A 19,156-nucleotide genomic window follows, 5' to 3' on the forward strand; every position below is an offset into this window, starting at 1 on the left:
GCATTTCCGAGAATAAAGTCGTCAATTACGAAAATAAAGTCATACAATTACAAGAATAAAGTCATAAATTTACAAGAATGAAGTCATAAATGTATGATTTTTTTCTCGTAAATTTACAAGAATAAAGTCGTAAAGTCGTATTCTTGTAAATTTATTCTCTTAAATTTCTTAATTTTTTGCTTGTAAATTCATGACTCTTTTCTCCTAAATTTACCACTTTTATTCTCCTAAATTTACAAGTTTTTCTCATGAATTTACGGCTTCATTTTAATAAATGTATGACTTTTTTGCTTGTAAATTTACGACTTTATTCTTGTAAATTTTCTCGAAATCTCAGATTATTTTAATACTCCGTCGTAACAGGCTGAGACAGCTATGAAAATTGGGGACTTTTGTGACCTTAGGCCTCAGGCAAAGGTAATATTATGACTATTACGAAAAAAAGTCGTAAATTTCTGAGAATAAAGTCCTAAATTTCCAAGAATAAAGATATAAATTTACGGCTTTATTCTCGTAAATTTACGACTTTTTTCCTCGTAAATTTACAAGGATAAAGTTGCAAAGTCTTTATTCTCGTAAATTTATTCTCTTAAATGTATACATTTTTTGCTTGTAAATTTATGACTTTATTCTCCTAAATTTTCGATTTTTATTCTCGTAAATTTATCCTCAGATTATTTTAATACTCCGTTGTAACAGGCATTGCCTGAGACAGCTATGAAAATTGGGGACTTATGTGACCTTTGGCCTTGGGCTGACTTAATATCACAAAGTTTTTTCTCGTAAATTTATGTTTTTTTCTCGTAAATTTACATCTTTGTTCTCAAAAAATGAACGCTTTTTTTTCTCGTAAATTTACGCTTTTTTTGTAAATTTACAAGGATAAAGTTGTAAAGTCATATTCTCGTAAATTTATTCTCTTAAATTTATACATTTTTTGCTTGTAAATTTATGACTTTATTCTCCTAAATTTACGACTAGTGTTTTTTTCAGAAGGCCCTTAAAAACAGCAGAGCGCTTATGTCATATAGAGGATCTTTGACCTGCCTTTTTTTTTAAATAGTAGGTTCAAAGTCCCAAAGATGACTTGTCGTTCACAATCGATGGGTTGGTGACCCCTGCAGGAGAGGATCTTAGACTTGTGTTTTTTGCAGCACGTTCTTAAAAACAGCAGAGCTCTCATGTCACAGGAAGGATCTTTGACCGGCATTTTTTTAGGTGATCCTTAAAAACAGCTGAGTGCTCCTGTCATATCGAGGATCTTGGACTAGCTAGTGTTTTGCAGTGGGTACTTAAAAACAGCAGCGGGCTCGTGTTCTATAGAAGATTTCTGACTTGGATTTTTTGTTATATAGAGAATCTTTGACTCGTGTTTTGCAGTACCGTAGGTTGCTAAAACAGCAGAGCACTCCTGTTACCTCGAGGATCTTTGACTAGAGTATTGCATCAGGTCCCTAAATAACAGCAGTATGCTACAATCACATAGAGGATCTTTGACTCGTGCTTTTTGGAGTTGGTTCCTAAAAACAGCAGCACAGTCCTGTTATGAAGAGGATTTTTGACTCGGATGTTTTTATAGTAGGTTCTTAAAAACAGCAGGTTGCTCCTGTCAATACTGCTTCAGTTTGAATGCGTGACTTATGAGTCGGCTGGCTTTGCACTGATATTTTATATGCAAGATAAGACGAATAGTGAAAGGAGAAGCCCCCCCAGACCTGTGCTTTCTGAAAACCAAGCAATGCATTGATTAGTTGACTGTTGCGCATGCATGTCTGGAAGTGTAACATGTGCACGCCATTTAAACCTCACACATAATCAATAATCATTCCAATGTGTGTGTGTGAAAAATGCAGTATAACGTCAGTTCCTTGAGTCATACTGTAGCTAAGGAGTCACCTTTGTCATCATTTTCAGGTCAACTTTGTCACCTGAACGCCTCATTACCTCGTGACAGATGAGCATGTGCAGCTCACTCACTGACGCCACGAGCGACAAAACACCAGCGTGGCTTCCACATATAGAAGATATGCATGATGGAGTGTTTTTTTTATTGCTTATGCCCTGCAAGCGCAGCCGTGTGACTGACACTCACTTGGCCCAGGAGATTGAGTGAACTCAACGACAGCAAGCGTTGCATCAGACAACACGTGCACTTGTTGCTCCTCATGCTCCTTATTCATGGAATTCTCACAGGAATGCCGTCGTCATCCTACTTACCAGGGAGCTCTCGTTGTTTGCAGAAGCTTTCTTGGTGAGCCAAACTTGCTCAACTCAAAAATAATCCATGAAAAAGTCTGTTCAGATCACGGGAAATTTCCCTGGGTAATTCATGGCGGGATGGGATTTGTCTGTATTTTATTTTTCAGTGGAGTAGGTTGAGTCCAGTGCAGAAAGAATGGCCAGCCAAGCTTATTCCATGTGGAATGTTTTATTCATATTTATCAAAAAACAGTCAGCAGGTACGAACTATAAATGCTATACTGACACAGCATATGAACACAATACACATCCATACACTTACAGTATGTCTTTACAAATTATTATTATTAATTATTTGGGCCGCACTGGAATAAACCATGGTACTCTCATTTTGAAAAAAATCGGAATAATTACCTTTTTTTTTTGACATGCAAAAATTCCGCCGGAGCATTAGGGCCACATTGAAAAATCATCTGAGATCTCGAGAATAAAGTGGTAAATTTCCGAGAATAAAGTCCTACACTTACAAGAAAACAAGTCGTGCCTTTCGAGAATACAGTCGTAAATTAACGAGAATAAAGCCGTACGTTAACGAGAAAAAAATCATAAATTTACAAGAATAAAGTCGTAAATTTACAAGAAAAAAGTCCTATTATTACCTTTGCCAAGGGCCAAAGGTCACATAAGTCCCCCCTTTTCGAAGTTGTCTGAGGCAATGCCTGTCACATAAAGCTACGAGTTTTTCTCGTAAATTTAAGACTTTATTCTCGTAATATTTCGAGTTTTTTCTGGTAAATTTACGATTTTAACCTTGTTAATTTATGACTTTATTCTCTTAAATCTCAGATTATTTTAATACTCCGTCGTAACAGGCATTGCTTGAGACAGCTATGAAAATTGGGGATTTATGTGACCTTTGGCCTTGGGCAAAGGTAATATAATCCTTTTTTATGCTCGTAAATCTCTATTCTTGTGAATTTAGGACTTTTTGTCATAACTGTATGACTTTTTTGTTGTTAATTTATGACTTTATTCTTTTAAAATTTGCAACTTTATTCTCGTAAATGTAATAAAGTCGTAAAGTCGTATTCTCGTAAATGTATCCTCTTAAATGTATACATTTTTTGCCTGTAAATTTACAACTTTATTCTCATAAATTTACGACTTTATTTGAATCAATTTATGACTTTGTTCTTGTAAATGTACGACTTAATTGTCGTAAATGTACAACTTTTTTTCTCGTATATTTACAACTTTTATTCTCATAAATTTATGACTTTATTCTCCTTAGTTTACGACTTTATTTTCATACATTTATTCCTTTTTGTTTTGCAAATTTACGACTTGTTGTAAATGTAAAACTTTATCGTTGTAAATTACGACTTTTTTTACGAGAATGAAGTCGTAAAAAAGACACTTTTCTCATAAATTTACAACTTTTATTCTCGTAAATTTACGCCTTTATTCTCGTAAATTTACACCTTTATTCTCGTATGTGTACAACTTTTTTTCTCATAAATTAACAACTTTTATTCTCATAAATGTGTGACTTTTTTTTGTTAATTTACGACTTTATTTTCATACATTTATTCTTTTTTTTGGTGCAAATTTACGACTTCATTGTTGTAAATGTCCAACTTTATTGTTGCACATTTATGACTTTGAGTAGTCAGTGTACAGCTGGGATAGTCGTCCACACATCCATTTTTGTCGAAATAGTTGGCAACACAAGTGAGTAGAGCTCACAGTGAACACCTCCAGCTTCCCCAGCTGGCACATGCAGGCGTGTTTGGGCTCCTTTTTGTGTTGGACAACTGCTACATGTTGGAATTGATACCTCTGCAGCTCCCCCCCAGTTCCGGCAGCACTCATGCAGCCCCAGATGGACGTATTTCTTCTCCTTTCCAATGGCATACATAGAAAATGTCACTGAAGCAACGCCGGGGTGTAAGGAGTGGTCGTGTGAGAGGAAACGCTTCTACTGAACGTGTGAAGCACGCTTCACAGGTCCTCTTTGCATGGGAGGGGCCCGTGTTGTGGTCTAACCACTCGAAACCGACAGGCAGCTGGTGGTGGAGCTCAGCCTGCATTTTTTCCAGGCCTTGCGAGACTTGCTCGGGGAGGCCACGCCGAGGTTCCTGGCCTTGCTCTCCGAGGTGCTGCTGGTCTCCTTGGAGGAGAAGGCCTCCTTGCGACAGAGGCGGCAGAGACACAGGAGCCGAGCCATGGCCCTCCTCATCTCGCCGCTGCCCAGAGCGTAGATGATGGGGTTGACGCCCGAGTTGAGGACCGCCAGGGAGATGAAGACATCGGCGCTGAAGAGCGGAGCGCACTGGCGGGACGTGCAGAAGAAGTCCACCAGCAGCAGAAGGAACAGCGGCCCCCAGCACAGCATGAAGACCCCCACGATGATGATGACGGTTTTAAGCAGGGCCAAGGAGCGCTTGCGGCAGCGCTGGATCCCCAGTTGTGCGCTCCTGTGCACGTGGCAGTAGATGGCGCCGTAGAGCACGCCGATAGCCAGGAGAATTAGGAAGAAGATGACCAGGGAGAACAAGATGTAGGTCTTGGAATAGAGAGGCAGGAGGGTGGAGCACCGGTCCAGGCTGCACACACAGTTCCATCCCAACAAGGGAAGGAACCCGAGCACCAGCGCCAAAACCCAGCAGAGAGCCACCAGGCCGTAGATCCTGTAGTAGGTGCTCCCGGCTGACTTGTGAGGCAGCGGCTTCATGATGGTCATGTACCGCTCCACGGCGATCAGCAGCAAGCTAAAGATGGATGCCGCCAAGGCGACAAACAGCATGCCCTCTCGGAAAAGCCAAAGCGCCGGGGCCAGGTGGAAAGTCCGACTGCCGGACATGCAGATGTTGACCAGGTAGGCGGCGCCCGTCAGGAGGTCGCTGACCGTGATGTTGGCGATGCACACGTACACCCAACGTCGGCTGCGGCGGATGAGGGAAACGACGGCCGCCAGCACCAAGGAATTCTCCAGGACGATGACAACGCTGAAGAACAGGAGGACGGCCATGGAGGCGCTGATGGGGTTCTGGGAGTTTGGCGCGGCGCGGTTGTGCAGGCGGCCCGTGTGGTTGTAATGCCGCAGGATCACCTGGCTGAGGGAGGTGTTTCCGTGGTGACCGGGTAAACGGTACAAGTGAGGGCAGGAGGACGAGGATGTGAGGGAGGAGAGAAGATCCATGGCCGGGGCGCAGCTGGTGTGAGCGGGAATGAGTGTGAAACTCCTGGGAAGGCAGGCTATCGCCTCACTCCAAGCACAACGCACACCTGCCAAAATACCAACAACTCTTAGAAAGAAAGTCCATAGAAAAGCATGAACCCCACAGGCGCGCTTTGCTTTCAATTCACTGCAGCGATACCTAGAAAACACCACTTGATAAAATGTTTAAAACCAGGGCTGGAAAAAAAGGGGAAAAAAATACAGCTGTCAAAAATAGCACGTTAACAGCGGCAACTCATTTATTTCATGAAATACGTTAAAAACATTTAGCGTCCAGCACATCTGTACAGTTGCAGTTACTATGACTACGTGTGTAAAAGGTGTGGTTTAACTGTTTTAAAGTGCCTGAAACGTCAGTGGAAACACAAGCGTTCTGTCTCTTCTCCGAAATCTTTTTACGGGGTCCAAAATCAATGATTGCAGCCTTGCATCTGGACGCCGAAAAGCTTTTTATCGATTGTCATGAAACAAGAGAGAAATGTGGCAATGTATCCGCCCTGAGTCATGTCACAGAAATCTCTACAGTGCGAACCGAATGAAATATGACGTTGCATCAGTGCAGTGACGAGCGTACTTACTGACTGTGGCGGCTGCCGCTGGTGATGCTGCTGACTGCACGAGAGGATGCTCTTCTCACTGATTTTTGCAGCACACTTTTGATAGGGAAGTAACACCGCCCCTCTCCCGCCCCCCTCCAAAAAAAAGAAGGTTGACACCCATCACACGTGTGCCATATGCAAGAAAGATTGCTGTCACTTTTGTTGCACCACGCTGTAAAAACACTGAAAGGTGAATTTGAAGCGTTTCATCTTTCAAAGCATAAGAAGGAGGAGAAGAATGCAGATTTACGGATTCAAAGCTTGCTATAGTTTCCAATATCATTTTAAAAGCCTTTTTTTGCTCCGTTTTGGATGCACTAAGACAGGGGGTGTCCAAAGTTTGGCCCGGAGGTCGTTTGAGGCCCGCAGCTGTTTTTTCAATGGCCCTTGGTACATTCTAAAAGTCAAATGAAATATGAAAACTAAAAAACAAAAACAACAGCGAATACGGAAGAAAAGAGCAGTAATTTTACAAATGTTAGGAGAATAAAGCGGTACTCTTCCGAGAAAAAAAGTTGTAATTTTGCAAAAATACTGTAAAGTCGTAATATTATGAGGGGAAAAACTTATTTTAGAGGCATGAAGTTGAAACATTCAAGAAAAAAAGATGTTTTTTTTTTTTAATTGTCATATCATGAGAAAAAACAAAACTAAGGATGAATGTGTAATCACGTTGCCAGACAAAAGTCAAAATATTTTGGGACCAGGTCATAAAATTACGAGAAAAATGATTCATGAGAATAAAGTTGAAATATTTGGAAAAAATATTTTTTGATGTAAAAATAAGCAAAAAAAGTGTATTGTATGGAGAGAACATATTACAGTAATTTCCGGTGGAAAAGCTGCTACTTTTTTCTTACACTAATTTATGGCTAAATTCTAATCTCCTTTACTCCAGAACTACTAAATACTGTGCCGCTCGCGAGTCAGTGAGGAAACGCTGGCTCTTTCTTTGGCAGGAGCCAATGAGAGCACTCACAACGAGCTTGTCAAGCCAATGGAAATTGCAGGAAGTCAAAACTCACAAACAACAAACTCACAAAAGTTCAGGTCCTGGCGCTCGCATTGCCCAATGCTCATGTGTACGGGAAGCCTTATTTCCAAATGTGCGCACAGCAGCTCGTAATAAAGCCCGATGACTCGGATGCTTTTGAGGATATGTGGCAAGAATCACACTTGCACTTGCTGGTGTTGACCCAGCTCGACTCAATATTACGATTGCTGCAACTCATCACCACATCTGTGCTGGTCCTTTCGCCACCGCGCCGCCACCAACTCAAAATGGACTTTAACAAAGTGTCCAAGGTGACACACGTCACAGGCGTCTTGCAGCGGAATAAAAATACCGAACACACTTTTTAAACACGAGCAGCGCATACATGTGACAAGATCATTACGTCATTGTGCTCCTGGCGGATACAATCCGCTTGAAATGGGCCCAAATTGTGCTTGTAAAGTGTGGCAGTTGCACACTTGGAATGAGCATGGCTGCCACCTACAGGACTGGAATGGAATAATCAGCCACGTGTCGTAGACTTGTATTGGGTTTTGGTGAAATTCGGATAAAGGTGCAGCTCAGGGAATCTATTTTCACGTATGGCTGTTGGAGTCTGCTTGCATCACCTGCCACATCCAGCAGATTCCATACAACACAATATTCTGTGTGTCTTGAAAGATCAGTCAAAATGGTCTAAAATGGCCGCTACTGAAGGGGTTGTCTTGAAAAACGGCTGGGATTGAATGAGTTAAAAACAGCTCTGATAACCAATCATTTCAAAAAACATTCCAATGAGGCGAAATTACCCGTACTGTGCAGGTGAGCAAATCAAGCGCTCCTTTTTCCTCCTGCCTGTGGCGTTAGCGGCATGTCAGCTCATTTGTAAACAATTATTCACTTTCCGAGGAAGACATTTTGCGTGCAAGCTGTGCCAAATGCTCCGCGATGAGGGGAAAATACCCACGAGGCACACAAAAACCTTATCAGCCACCTGAAAAGTTGTTTGAAAAATGTAAAATGTTTGCCAGAGACCTCCGTGGTGGCACACTGGCCGCTCGGAGCGTGTGCCCGAATACAGTGCACCTTGCTGGGCCACAGCAAGTGGCTCCCTCCACTCTATACTATGGTTCTCCTGATAGTAGTGATGTGCTAGGAGTGCACAAACTACAGTTAAATCTAAATGAAAAAATAGGTATAACAAAGTTGTTGGTTATCAGTACCATATCACTCTTGAGAAACACTAAGTTATCAGTGTTGCTTTGAAAAAAGACATTGTGCGTCTCTAATTATTAGGATTAATAGTAGTAGTATGATATTATGATAATACAGTAATCCCTTACCGCTTCGCATTTTGAATTTCTCGGCTTCACATTCTCACGGTGTTTCAAAAATACTGTATATCAATGAATAAATCATTGATGTTTCGTGGTTGAATGCGGCCTATTATTACTCACAAAGTATGCTAATTTAAGCACATTTTACGTTTTTTTTTTTTGCCTAAATGAAGCATTTACGCATTCAAAGATGTTGTGATGATATGTCGTAATGTACACTGGTCACTAGGTGTCACTAATGTTACTGTAATGTTGGGTGAGACACACAAACACCAGACAACAGGCAACAACAGGCTTTTATTGCAGGTTTGCATGATCTCGCAACAGGCACAATAATCCCTAACACGGGCTAAAAAACTCAACTCTGATACCCCGACGTCACATTCACAGCAACACACACCAGCAAGTACTCTAATAATGTTAAAAAGTGTATTAAGAAGGTGGTAAACAGGTTTTTTATGTCTTATATGTCTTTTTTTCCTCTTATTATGTCTACTGCATTGGGTAATAGCAGTGTAAAGGTGACTATGGGGTGTTATTTTATGTTTAGAGGGCTCTAATAATGTTAAAAAGTGTATTAAAAAGGTGGTAAACAGGTTTTCTATGTCTTATATGTCTTCTTTTCCTCTTATTATGTCTACTGCATTGGGTAATAGGAGTGTAAAGGTGACTATGGGTGTTATTTTATGTCTAGAGGGCTCTAATAATGTTAAAAAGTATATTCAGAAGGTGGTAAAACAGGTTTTCTATGTCTTATATGTCTTCTTTTGTCTTATTATGTCTACTGCATTGGGTAATAGGAGTGTAAAGGTGACTATGGGGTGTTATGTTATGTCTAGAGGGCTCTAATAATGTTAAAAATGTATTTAGAAGATGGGAAAACAGGTTTTCTATGTCTTATATGTCTACTGCATTGGGTGATATGAGTGTAAAGGTGACTATAGGGGTGTTATTTCATGTCTAGAGGGCTCTAATAATGTATAAAAGTGTAAACAGTTTTTCTATGTCTTATATGTCTTTTTTTCTCATATTATGTCAATGTCTGCATTGGGTAATAGCAGTGTAAAGGTGACTACAGGGGTGTTTTGTGTCATGTCATTTCATGTTTAGAGGGCTCTAATGATGTTAAAATTTCCATTTAGAAGGTCGTAAACAGGTTCCAACTACAAACATCTTCAATTTTTTGTATATAAGAAATCCTACTTCACAGAAATTCACTTATTATTAGTGCCACCTACAGGACTGGAGTGGACCGGGGGTGAAAAGAAGTGACCCACTTATTTGACCTACATTGGAGGCCATGCTCATGAGGCCTCTCCCGTGAGACTAAAGAGCAATATTTATAACATCAGCAGTTCTCCTTTTTATTTGAAAAAAGACACCTAAATACTACTTTATTTGGTACACTCCACTCTCTGTTCACATGCAATATTGCAATATGACTATACAAGAGCTGCGGCCAATATCCTGCCTTGAATGAGACAATAATGCCCAAAGAGTGTTGTTGTAAAAGGCATAGGCAAACGGAATAAACAAGGCGTTAACGACACCAAGTTGACGGTTGGAAACGCCCTCACGCTCAATCATCACTTCAAACAACGCTTTAACCACAATGTGTTTTCCATTTAAGTGTTTTTCTTTTTTTTTTTTTTTTACAAAAGTGTCAGAGTGTTGACGTCTGCCAAGTCATTGCTATGCGCTGAGGAGGGGTACAACCAACTGCAAAATAACTCTTTTCTTTGGAAAAACTATCAACTTTTGTGCATGCATGGTGGAGGACATTGGTGGGGGGGTTCATCTACGTTTGTTGCACTTTTAATGCACTTCACAGGAACTAGCAGAATTGATTTATTGCACATAATTGAATGTGGGACTGTGACGTGTTGTTGTGAATAAGACGTTTTGTGTGAAGCAGTCAACATCTTGTGGACAGAAAGTAGTATTACAATATTTTGCTGACACGTGTGACACCATCACACCTAATATTAACACTTTATTCTCATACATTTAACACATTGTTCTTTTAAAACCTCAGTTTTTTTCTTGTAAATGTACAACTTTACCCTCATAAATTTACAACTTTATTCATGTAAATTTACAACTTTATTCATGTAATGTTGGTTATTGTTTTTGTTACTTTTTCTCGTAGTATTTTGGTACAACATACTTAAATAAAAGCCAAATAAAGTAAAATGAAAAAATAAATAAAATAAGCTGAAAAAAATTAAATAGTTGGAGCAACTTGCTCCAACATATTTGAATGAAATAAAACACCCCAATCCAAAGGTAAATAAAACAAAGAGAAATAAAATATTTATAATTTCTTCCAAAACATTTAAATAAAACAAAACATAAATACAATCAAATAAAAAAAATTCCAACACATTTAAATAAAAACAAACTGAACTAGTACAATTCAATAACTAATACTTTTTGGTAGTAACAGTTTTTTTTTTTAAACAAAATTAAACATAAGTCAAAGTGAAACTTCTTGATGTCATAATGTTTCAATGTAATAAAATAAAATTATCCAAACTATACTAAATTAAACTACAATAAAATGAATGAAAAAACAACAAAAGCTTTCGTTTTTTCATAATTTATTCCAACACATTCAAAGAAACTAAAACTAAAGTACAACATAAATAAAATTAAATAAAATAATAAAAAAATACATATTTTTTGTTGTAGTAAATTGTTCCAGCACATTTAAATAAACTCAGTGTAACTTAACTAAAGATAAATAAAATAAAAATAACAAATAATTCTTGTTGTAATAATTTCTATTTAAAAAATACAATGTAAAAAGTAAGTAAAACAAAATAAAACAAATGAAGCAAAACTAATATTGTTACTGTATAATATTTGATAATCCAAAGTGACTGCTGATTGCGTCAAGAATAAACATCACTTGCAAGCATAATCCCGAAGGGGGCGTGGTCGTGGAAAACAGTGCCACTGAGCCGTGCCACCGCTGTAATCCTGCAGAGGGCGCTGTTAAACCAAGCATGCTTATCAATGCAACAGCGCGCCCTCGTTGAACGTTGTCTTTTTTTCCCTCAACTTTTTCCCCCCACAGCTTCGCTCAGCCTGCTGCTGTTATTAAGGCAAAAAAAGAAAGGAAGTGGCGACACGCTAGCTGCGTTTAGCCGACCACAAGGCAGGCAATTTGGCTACTTTTGACCTCAAAGACGCCTTCATCTTTGTACAAGCGAGGCGTTTGAGTACGTTACTTTTTTAGGGGGCTCGTTTTTTTTTTGTTTCCGCGCCGGTTTCAAGCTTGTTTCGTCTCCGCTTCACATCTTTGTCCGTCTCAGACGTTGTTAGCCCCCAGTCCGGTTTTCACCCGAAGAGCCAACGGAGAAGACATAAAAGAGCGCTGCTAACCGCTGTTTGTATTTTTATATGTCGGTTTCATCGTGGGGAGGACATTGAAGGCAACACAATGGGACTAGCCACGAGGAAAGGTACGTTCAAGGTGCACTCTGAAGCTCGTTTTTGGTGGTATGCTGTGACACACCGTTCGGGACAAACATTTTAAAGTCATCTGTCTTATCGCACCGTGGAAAATCACCTACTTTGGCTTTATTAATGCCTCGCGGTTACTGCTAAGTGACCGAGCTGCAGAGGGAAGTGGCAAAATGCATTAACATTTGAAGATCTTCGCTAACTTCGTCAAAAGTGTCATTATTTATAAAGGCTGACGTTAGCTAGAGGTGGGCGAGACCGCAAATTTGGGTGTCGACCCGATATCATGTAAATACAGGGCCAGTATCGCCGATATCGACACTTGTTACTGGGAGATCAGTGAATTATTTTGTGATTTGTTTTTTTTGCCTTTTATTTTGTATCAACGCAAGGCTGTGTCATCATTGTAAAACATCACCAACCAACCACCAAGTGACTAAGAGTACATATTGTACATAAAAATACATACCGTACATTGAAACAGAAGTCCAGTACAGCACCATGTTAATACCAGTGGAAGATCCTTTATGACAGACACGCTCTGCTTTTTTTATGTATCCTAGTGCAAAAAAACTAGTCAAATATCCTTCATGACAGGAGAGCCTTGCTGTTTTTAAATGCTTCTGTTTGTATGGAGTGTTGTGCTGTTTTGAAACGCTAAACGCAAAAACGCTAGTCAAAGATCCTCTATGTGGTTCATTGTCTGGATTTGGCCCTTGTGCCACCTGTTGTATAGCATAGCATAGCATAAAATCTATGCCATATAACCGTATTGAATGTTTTTTTTTTTTTTTTACAATGTAGCTAATGACACTGTCTGTGAGCGCGCACCATTTTGCGCTATTTTGTTTATATTTACATTGCTGACCAAACGCCACAGGAAGCGTTGGCTGTCGGAACGAAGGCTCTCCTGCACCCAGTTGGGAAAACTGAAAAGCATGGTTGTGTTCCCCTTCTTCCTCATCACTACTTTCAAACAAATGCGACATATCAGTTCGTCGGTGTTTAAGCGCTCACCTTGTTCGTGCTTTTTAAAACCGAAATATTCCCTCAGCAGAGCTGTTGTGTTTGCCGTAGAAACCATCGCTTCTGTGCCTTCATTCATGTTGGTGTATGCTTTCTCACGTGGCTAGTTTTCTGCTAGCCTTCTTTATCCGCTCATTAGTAATCGATTTATTGATTATAGTGACAAGCCTAATGAAAAACCTAAAAAAAATATGACAACATAATGCAATCTACTAATTTAATTTCTGCTACGTTACCTTGCATTGCACATCACGAGGCCACACTCTTCTGCACTCTGTGTGTATGCAAGCGCCCCCGCCTCCACCCACCGAGAGACTGTATGACTGACAAAAGGGCTCACTCCGTTCATGCCGTTCTTTTATGGAGCAAGCGCACAAAGGAGTGAACCCTCTTCCTGCCTGTTTGGAGGTGAGAGAGGAGGAAAACAGATTCACATGCACATGGCAATATATTGAGGCCGGTAAAATGGTGCAGTTCATTTTCATTTATTGTGTGATGAATTTATTTATTCATTATCATCCCAGGCCTAGTGCTCACGAGACAGTATTTTTTTTCTGTACGAGACATCTTGTCACGTTGTAATCTCGCGGGATTTTGTGACACTCCTTGTATTTACACTGCCTTACAGTATACTGTATATTTACACTACCTTTATCCCACGTGGGGTATTTAGGTCCAAGATTTACTCTGATTATGGCACGTTTTCCGAGGGCTTTTGTGAGCTTGGGTTTTGATTGTCGGAAACCCATCGGGCCAAAACAAATGCTGCCGGACCAAACGCCTTCTGCATGACTAATGTTGTGATGGTGGAAAAAAAAAATCATACATTAGGAGCATTACAAATACACACACATGCACTGTTGGTTGCTAGGCCATCTCCGTCTTTGTCTGCACTCTTTTCCATTTGCTTTGCTTTGAAGGCTGTTATAGCTAAGTCATATTTTCCCCACGGCCGCCCGTCCAATGTCCTCGCCATCCAGTGTTTTTAAATCAGTTTTGTGTTTCAAAGCTCATAAAAGATCTCAATTAAAGGACACAAATGATTCATCCACTATGCAGCGTCTTAGTCTGCTTTCTTTTCATGCAGGCAGTCCACCAAGCATCTATTTCCTATTTTTAACCAAAAAGAGCCATATGGTCTCTGGCTACTAATGGTCGGTCCTCGCTGCGGAGATGACAGGGGGCTGCAGACAAGATGGTGGGGGGAGGGAGCTCTCACTGTTGAGCTTGAATCGGTGTGCGCATCATCTTGGTGCATGCAGTTGTGTATGTATCTGTGGATGAACAGGTAATGCCTCCTTGCCGGATGCTTGGGTCTTTCTGTTCGACCTGTTCAGGTTCTGCCATTCTGTTGTTGTCAAACTGTTAATTGTAGATTGTTTTGAGTTTTACGGGGATGCGCATGATACTGTGGTACATGTAAGGTCGCACAGCAAATGCTGGTTAACCCCTGATTGTGTTCTTACAGCGGGGCCTCGGCTTTTGTACGCCGCAGTTCTTGTACGATACGTTTTTTTGCCAAAATTGTGTCGCGGTTTTTGCACAGTTTTGGACGTAACAAACTAGACGGCTTGCCCGTGCCCAAACAAAGTGGCCTACGCGATGCTGACTCCCTGTCGGTGCAACTGCTAAATAACCCGGCATGGGGCCGAAGGAAGTTGCTAGTGCTAGCAATTTGATAAAGAAGGTGAGAAACACGATTGAAATCAGTCTCGTCGGGATGTGCGGGAAAGCCTGCATCAAAGAGTTCCATCCATTCATCATTTAGAGCTAGTTTGCATTGTTTTCTGCATTTAAAACTATAATGACTCTACATAAAATGTATTTTTGCTAATATTCTTGGCTGTTTGGAATGGAGTCATTGATTTGACATGATTTCCTATGGGAAAACGTGACGTGACTTTCTACTGTTTTGGTGTTGTTGGAACAAATGAATAATGAATATCGAGGTACCACTATTTGGAACCGCATCCCATAGTGTGGCCATCATAAACCTTTATCACCTGCACAGGCAATGTTTTTATTAAGATTGGAAAAATGCTGAACTGTCATGCAAGTGTAAAAAAAAAATAAGTTGGCCGGTAGGACGTACAAAAACAAAGTGTTCCAAAAAAGCAAAACGTTTAGGCTGAAATCTTGCAAGATCTGCTGTGCTTTTGGAGATCCAAACTCTTGTGACTTTCCCCCCACTTTGTCCCGTGAGCCGAGTTCTGGTCGGACATTTGCAACACAAAAAAGTCACTCGACGTTATTTTTTCTCCGTTCGTAATACTGCGCGCTGCCGCTTGTCTCTTGTGTGTGTGTGTTCCACAGTGTTTACATTGCGTGGATAGAGGCTGCTGCCACGCGATAGTTAGCATTAGGGATGTCCGGGATCGGCTGCCGAGCCGCTGTATTTTGAAGATGGGATAAAATCGGCGTCTGCCGCAAGATCGGGCCGATTCACACTACAACTTGGTAGGTGTGGTAATGCCCCTCAAAGCTGGTTGCCACGCAACTCACCGCCACAGGCAAGAAGAAGAAAACGCGACACCACCATGCAGACATGTCCGCGGTGTACCGTGGTGAAGTTAGTTTCACGTCGGACGTCGGATATTCAGCTCCGTAGCTGCAGCGGTAGTTCCTCCTCACTGTACCCGGACTGCCGTGTCATGGTGCGGGGAGCTCGCATGGGAAGTGCCGCTGTGACTGCTGGTTGTTTATGCTAGGGACTGTCAATAAATTACTATTGCGTTGAAGAGAGTTTGTTGAAACAAATGACATATATTCTAAATCACACCACAAAGTGGTCTATCACCATGTCAGATGATTAGTCCTACCCTAAAAGCAATTTGCGCGCCCATTTTTTCCAATTTTATGTTTTATTTGATGATCTTTTATTGGATTAGCGACCTGACTCACAGAGGTTTGTTCCAAAAGCCAAACAATATTGTTGGTCATGCTGTGTAATAACAAAGTAAATTCAGCAATACTTTGGCTGCATTATTTTTAATGCTTTGAAGAGCTATTTTCATAACCATATTCAATTCCACAAATTCATGTTTGTAACAAAAGCTTATTATTAAAAAAAAAAAAAGAAAAAGGATGGGATCGGCAAGACTATAAAAAAATCGACATCCCAAGTTAGCATCGCAGCGGTCTTCATCCGCGCATGCATGCAAACACTGAATCTTTGAATCGGAATCTGAAAAATGAGTTGTCATCTGTTATATGACCTGAGTTTCTCACGCTCGATGCTCATCGTCCCAATGTTGTGGCAGCAAGTGCTGTAGGCTCTCAATTGTGACCAATATTGATGAATTGTTATTATTTTTTATGTATTCATGGTTAGTTTACCGCTGGGATTCCACGCTCAAGAAGCCGCCTACAGGGAAAGCTGCAAGGGCCTTAGAGGTGGATGTGATGCATGTTTTCATTTACTAATAAGATCTTTAAAAATTCAATGTTAAAGTTTCACTTTGAGATCCATAAAAATAATATAGAAATAATGATTACACTAATAAATGCCCTTTGTTTCTTTTGTCGTGGCCGAAAGGAGCCACAACAGGGAGGCAGAAGCGTTGCCCACCCCTGCTCTAGAACCTAACCCATTACTTCATTAATCCAAACAACAAGCTTCAGATGAATCGACCATTGCAGCCCTGGTTCTCCCGTAGCTCCAAAATCTTTTCAGCATGAAGCGGTGGAGAATAAGTGTGGCTTTCTCCTGTCTTCTTGGCTTACTTGCCATGGGCTTGCACATGTGCTCCTAACTGACCAAACAGGTGTCTCCTGTGGTCGCATTTTGGACAGCCAGAGACCCGACTGTCGATAGCGTTATCTAATCTCACTCGCTCACAGTAACTTGGAAAGGCGAAACGTGTTGTCGCATTGGTCGGCGAAATTAGGTCAGCTGCCGGTTGTTGAACATGACAGCGTTGTTGTCAAATGCGCAGAATACGCTAATGGTGCTGACTTCCATATTGTCCTAGATCCTATTTTTAAAAAGTAGGTACCAGAAAAACACGTGGAAGTGACTGATGTGCTCCACAACAATGTGTTTGCACAGAATGAAATGACTCTTGTGTTGTCGGTGAGCGCTTTTATTTCCTTCAGATGTGAGAAATGTTGCCATTTGTCAGAATAGGGCGAGGGGAGCAGGTTGGCAGCCGCGCCGTGTCTTCTAATTAGTCTCTCAACAGCGTGCCTTGTCTCTGCGTGCAGCTGCCGTGCAGGGCTCGCCTGATGTGACGTACACTGCCTGTGCAACCACACACGTGTTTTATTCCAGATTTTGCATCACAGTGCATTGGATTGACACTTAAATCCACCCTTGGCAACAGAGGTTTCACTGGTTGAAATTTTATTTGGAATATATTCACATTTTCTGTGTTTGATATGGTACTTTACGTAAATGACATGCAGTCGGCGCCCGCAATGTCGCGGTTCGATTATCGCTCCCTCGCTATATATCGCGTTTTTTCAGAAATGATGGCTATTTGGTGAGACTATGGTCTATTATTAGTCCAAACATATTAAAATACAAGTCATATCTAGTATTCTGGTCTCTAGGCGGCACCAATGACACAAAACATTGAGACATTAGCTTGCATAGCATTGCATGAAGACAGCAGTCATGCTTGTCCAACATAGAGTGAAAAAGGTTCTCCTCCCATTGAGTGTGGAAGTGGTAAGTGTTTGGCTTTTTAAGTTTGGAAGAAATAAGTTCAACGCTAACTGGTTAGCTCGCTATCTTGATAGCTGGCGTCTCGAGACCCTGCAGCATAAGAGGTGCGCAATGAATAATGGGAGTGTAAAGGTGACTATAGGCGCATTATTTCATGTCTACAGGGCTCTAATGTTAAAACTGTACCGAAAAAGTCATCCACAGGTTTTCTACACTTTAACTATGAAAATATTCCATTTATTAGCATTGAACGAGGGACAGCTTTTTAATAACTAAGATATACATTTGCAAGCACCCCAGCATGTGGACGTAGACGTAGGTGCATAGTGGAGTTTCATGTCGTCGAACGCCTTGAGGTTGTGTAATTCGAACACATGAGAAAAGCGGCCATAAATGCTTGGCGTACTTCACAAATCAACATCACAATTTCTCAGTCTAGCGGGCGTAAAGGATTAACTCTGCCTGGGTTTTTGTTTTTGGGGGTACGTTCGGACCACCCTCGCTCATAAACACATTATAATGGGACTGTCTTTGAATGTAGCTTGTCCGTACTGTAGATGGCATCGTCGGCCACCTTATATGCACCTGGTCTGCCGGAGAAGAAGAAGATGTAGCAGGAGGGACAACTTAACGTAGACGTTCTATTTAGCGAGGATTGAAGACTAAAAACTAAGACTGGGCAATATGGACCAAAACTCATATCCAGATATATTCAGGTTAAATATTGATGTACGATATATATCCCGATAGTTTTTTCGACAAAGTCAAAGCCAAATATGTGTGCGAAGTTGTAAAAAAAAAAAAAAAAAGTAAAATGTAAAAAATCTTATAGAAAATTAGCCGCTGAAACAAAATAGTCCAATCTCTTTTTGAAGTGAATATAGAAAAAGTAAAATATAATCTTCAGTCTTAATCGGGCCGCACTCACGGTCGTCCCTCTGCAGCCGGGTTAGCACCGTTAGCTCTTCCATCTTGTTGGGGAGGGATGTCGCGTACCCTGTGACGACAGACGGTAAACATGGTTTATACCGTCTTTACCGCTGTCGGCGCTTCACTCCCGCTATGCAGCTCTCCTCCTCTGTATCTCCGCGGGGATCTCCGGTCGCTTGGCATAGCGAAGGTGTGTGTGGCTCAAAGCTAACAGCTGCTCCCGAGTGTAAACAATGGAGCTGTGAATGAAGGCGTCTCCCGCAAGAAGCAAGCTACAAACGTAACAAGATGAACATCCATAGCTGCACACTTGCTTAGGGGGCCGGTATGGCACAAAAAACAATAAGAAAGTACCAATAAAGCACTATTAAACACTAAAAATGCAGCAGAAAATACGGCGCTGCTGTACCTAGCTGCCACTTGGGTGGCGCCATTTTGAAACATGAGACCTCCGTCTCAAGGGTTACAGCGCAAATCCAGTCTATATTGATATGAACAATATGCCGATATCAGGGAATTATGATGTCATACCGATAAATCCGATAAAGCCATTCAAAAACAGCGACGATTAGGCCTGTCACGATCACAAATTCTGCTGGATGACAATTGTCCTCCAAATTATTGTCGATAAATGATGTTATTGACATTTTTGGAGACTTAAAAAAAGTATTATATGGCAAAAAGAGAGTACATCAT

General features: G+C 40.9%; 2 protein-coding genes across 8 annotated transcripts in view; one reads left to right on the forward strand and one right to left on the reverse strand.

Moving 5' to 3' along the window:
• Positions 1 to 2,338: 2,338 nt before the first annotated feature.
• s1pr4 (sphingosine-1-phosphate receptor 4) lies at positions 2,339 to 18,867 on the reverse strand. Of its 2 annotated transcripts, none has more exons than XM_054790783.1 (2): positions 18,459 to 18,867; positions 2,339 to 5,487 (listed from the first exon to the last, which is right to left on the reverse strand). In XM_054790783.1, exons 1-2 carry the CDS (start codon positions 18,499 to 18,501, stop codon positions 4,241 to 4,243), a joined length of 1,290 nt encoding a protein of 429 aa, XP_054646758.1. In that variant the 5' UTR covers positions 18,502 to 18,867; the 3' UTR covers positions 2,339 to 4,240. The 2 variants fall into 2 exon arrangements, with proteins under 2 accessions (XP_054646758.1, XP_054646759.1); XM_054790784.1 differs by lacking the exon at positions 18,459 to 18,867 and adding an exon at positions 6,019 to 6,045 and having other exon boundaries at positions 2,339 to 5,617.
• LOC129189264 (unconventional myosin-IXb) overlaps positions 11,372 to 19,156 on the forward strand; it is a 123,786-nt gene continuing 116,001 nt past the window's right edge. For 3 of the 6 annotated variants that reach the window (XM_054790777.1, XM_054790776.1, XM_054790778.1), the window contains exon 1: positions 11,372 to 11,837. The gene's annotated coding sequence lies outside the window, so the exon portion shown is untranslated. The remainder of the gene's footprint in view (positions 11,838 to 19,156) is intronic. The other 3 variants (XM_054790780.1, XM_054790781.1, XM_054790782.1) reach the window with 1 other exon arrangement.

The sequence above is a fragment of the Dunckerocampus dactyliophorus genome, chromosome 10 (genome assembly GCF_027744805.1).
Source record: "Dunckerocampus dactyliophorus isolate RoL2022-P2 chromosome 10, RoL_Ddac_1.1, whole genome shotgun sequence".
NCBI lineage: Eukaryota > Metazoa > Chordata > Actinopteri > Syngnathiformes > Syngnathidae > Dunckerocampus > Dunckerocampus dactyliophorus.